Source organism: Crocuta crocuta, unplaced genomic scaffold (genome assembly GCF_008692635.1).
Source record: "Crocuta crocuta isolate KB4526 unplaced genomic scaffold, BGI_CrCroc_1.0 scaffold45, whole genome shotgun sequence".
Taxonomy (NCBI): domain Eukaryota; kingdom Metazoa; phylum Chordata; class Mammalia; order Carnivora; family Hyaenidae; genus Crocuta; species Crocuta crocuta.
Window position 1 is genome coordinate 5,538,612 of NW_027530544.1, and position 3,049 is coordinate 5,541,660.

The window sequence follows — 3,049 nt, forward strand, 5'->3', positions numbered from 1 at the left end:
CTAGGTGTAGAGTTGGGACCAGGATGGCGGGTCCAGATTCTGTATCAGGGAGGCCACAGGGTGAACCCAGCCCTGCCAGCAGCTCCCCGAGGCCCAGCCTCACGCGTCACTGCGCTGGGCCCTGACTGCCTTGGGAGGGGGCGGTGCAGACGCGAGGAGACCGGGCAGCGCCCCCTCCATCTCGCTGCATCTCGCAGGGCGCCCTGGGGTCGGCTCGCGGGTCGGGTCGTATCTCGCGTCTCCCCACCAGTCCCTGAGAACCTTCTCCCGCTTCCCTCCCCGCCCAGGGCTCGGGAGAGGCAGAGTTGCTCCGGGCCCCCAATCCTCCTCCGGTTTCCACGCCCATCAAAAGTGTTCACCCTCACCACCCCCAACCCCCGCCCCTCCAAGACTCTCCCCTACACGCCTCTGACCTCCTCTCTCTCGGGCGGGTCAGAAGGCACGTTTTTCCCGAAGGCCCAGCTCAATGCCATTTCCTCCAAGAAGCCCTCCGTCGTCTTCAGCTGCCTTTGGCGCCTTTCCACGCCTGCCCCCTTTGCCGGGAGATACGGGCTCAGGGCAAACTTCCCAGCCGCGTGGGACCCTGCTCCTGCTCCTGCTCCTGCTCCCGAGACCGGGCGGTCGGGCCTCACCTGTGCGCAGAGCGAGGAAGAGCCACAGAGCGACGCTCGGGCCCCGCATGGCGCGGTCTAGACCTAGCTGGGGCCGGACTGGGTGTGGGTGCGTCTCACTCTGGGTCCCAGTTGATCAGCAGTTGCCCGGACGTTTCGCCTCCTTCCTCCCTGGCACTGGCCTGCAGCTACTTAAATGCGGCCAGGGTGTGTCTCGGCGGTGTCCACGCCCCAGACGGGACACCTGGGCCAACCAGACTGGCCTTGGCCCTCTCTCTGGCGCCCCCTGCTGTACCTCGGCCGGAGTGGGAGACCGATTCTAATCGCCCGCCCCAAAGGTCCCTGGTGCTCTCAGCTCCACATTCATCTGCCCCTGAAAGTCAGGTGTCTGTTGTCTGGGGCCTGATTACCCCAGCTAACAGGCTGTTCTAGAGCTGTCTCCTCTCAACTATCTGCCCCACATTCCAGTGCATTCACCCCTTCCCTAGTTCTAGAAAGACCCTAAATATCATGTTCAGTTGAAGACGGAAAAGCTCAGATTTGGAAGGAAAAAGTCAGAATCCTGGAGTCTGAGCTGCGAGGGAGCTGAAAAGCCACTGAATTCACGTGCCAGCCTCTCCTCAAGTACATACTGCACAAGGGGTCTGGGGACAGAGAGATGAACCCTGGTAGATGGGGTCCTGCCTGGGGAGGGACTGTGAGTGGGGGGTTTGTCTGTCCTTGGGCCTAGACTGAGGAAGTGACTTTGCCCTGTGTTCACACATTTAGTCAGTGACAGAGCTAGAACTGGAACCCAGGTCCCTGGCAGAGCTTGGCTCATTCCATCATGGTTTGAAAGATGGGAAAAAGACTAAAAATTTTAGAGGAAGCAGGGAAGTACAGAGTGGGACATGAAAGGAGAGAGAGAGTGAAGAGAGTGAGGGAGGAAAGGCTGGGCTGCCTCTTTTTCTAGGCCATTGTGTCTCAAAGTGTGTCCCCAGACCAGCGGCACCAGCACCATCTGGGAAATTGTTGGAGATGCAGACTCACGGGCCTGCCTCTGACCCACTAAACCAAAAACTCAGGGGGGAGTGCCAATAGTCTATTATGTTTTTTTGTCTTTTAAAGTAGGCTTCATACCCCGTGTGGAGCTCCGGTGTGGGACTTGAACTCACAATCCTGAGATCAAGACATGACCTGAGTTCAACAGTCAGGCACTTAACCAACTGGACTCCTACTGAGGAGAGCGAGGGAGCCTTTCAGCTTCCTTCTGGAAACAAGAACTGGTTTCACTAAGACTTCTATGAGATGTTGGGGCCTAGACAACACTGTTATGGGACTTCCCCCCACCATCCGACTCTAGTCCATAATATAAAATACAAAAAGCTGTTCTCCACACTGCCAATGACACGGTTCTGGCTCTCCAAGTATGCAGGGTGCCCCCTAAACATGGAGCCTGCTCGCCAGGGTACTGAGGCGCAGTAGGCAACGGGATGGACACATTGAAGACAGTCTCTGGGGACTCAGAAAGAAGAGAGGGGCTTTAGCAGGGGGGTAGAGAACCTGTGTGGGCAATTGTGGGCTAATGAGCCAGCAAAACATGGATGAACAATTCTTTTACCCAGAATCTTGGCAGAAAATTCCTATTTTTTCATCTCAACAAGTTTTCTATTTCTATGAGCTGTAATGTCTTTAAGAATAAGCCCCAACAATGTTTATTTGGGGGACGCTTGGAAGGGCTGGTCTGCACAGAAAATATTAGCAACGGTGAACATTTGCAGTGGTACACATGTTATCAAAGGGTATTACTCTTGACATTGTGATAGGGAAAAGAGAAGATTAAATAGGCAGACAGGGAAAGGTTAGGTCACTGGATGGAGAAAAACACATATTTTGGAATAAGGATGGGAATGTCCGATCAGAGCAAACTCCCTCTGGTGGAAGATTCCTCCTGCGGATGTGGCAGATACCACCTACTCCCCGCCAGGTTCCCCTCAGGAATTTGACAATCAAAATTTTACTAACTAAAATAAGTAAACTATAAAACTTATGTTATACAAGGGGCAGTTTGACCATAGTCTAACACGTCACACAATAGAGTCAAGCCAATTGGAAATGGACAACCCAACGCCTAGAATTATCCAACCAGTAAGGGTAGAACATGAGAAGGAACGATGGGGAAGGGAAAAGGGAGGCCAACCAGAACCCTATAAAACAAAGTCCCTTGCCTATAGTTGTGGGCATTCACTTTTGAATGTCCCCTCTCTGTAAAGAGAGCTTCCATATGATTCTTCTTTTCTGATCTTCTTTTAAATGTTTATTTTAGAGAGAAAGAGAGAGCGAGCATGAGAGGGAGGCACAGAATCCGAAGCAGGCTCAAGCTCTGAGCTGTCAGGACAGGGCTGAACACAGGGCTCGAACCCACAAGCTGAGGGATCATGACCTGAGCCACCCAGGCG

The 3,049-nt window shown here is 53.6% G+C and overlaps 1 protein-coding gene across 1 annotated transcript in view; it reads right to left on the minus strand.

Moving 5' to 3' along the window:
- Nucleotides 1-751, minus strand: part of MELTF (melanotransferrin) — a 24,938-nt gene extending 24,187 nt beyond the window's left edge. The window contains exon 1 of the mRNA XM_077767750.1: nt 633-751. Coding sequence (XP_077623876.1) covers nt 633-681 — 49 coding nt within the window. The 5' untranslated portion in view covers nt 682-751. The remainder of the gene's footprint in view (nt 1-632) is intronic.
- Between the last annotated feature and the right edge of the window lie 2,298 nt (nt 752-3,049).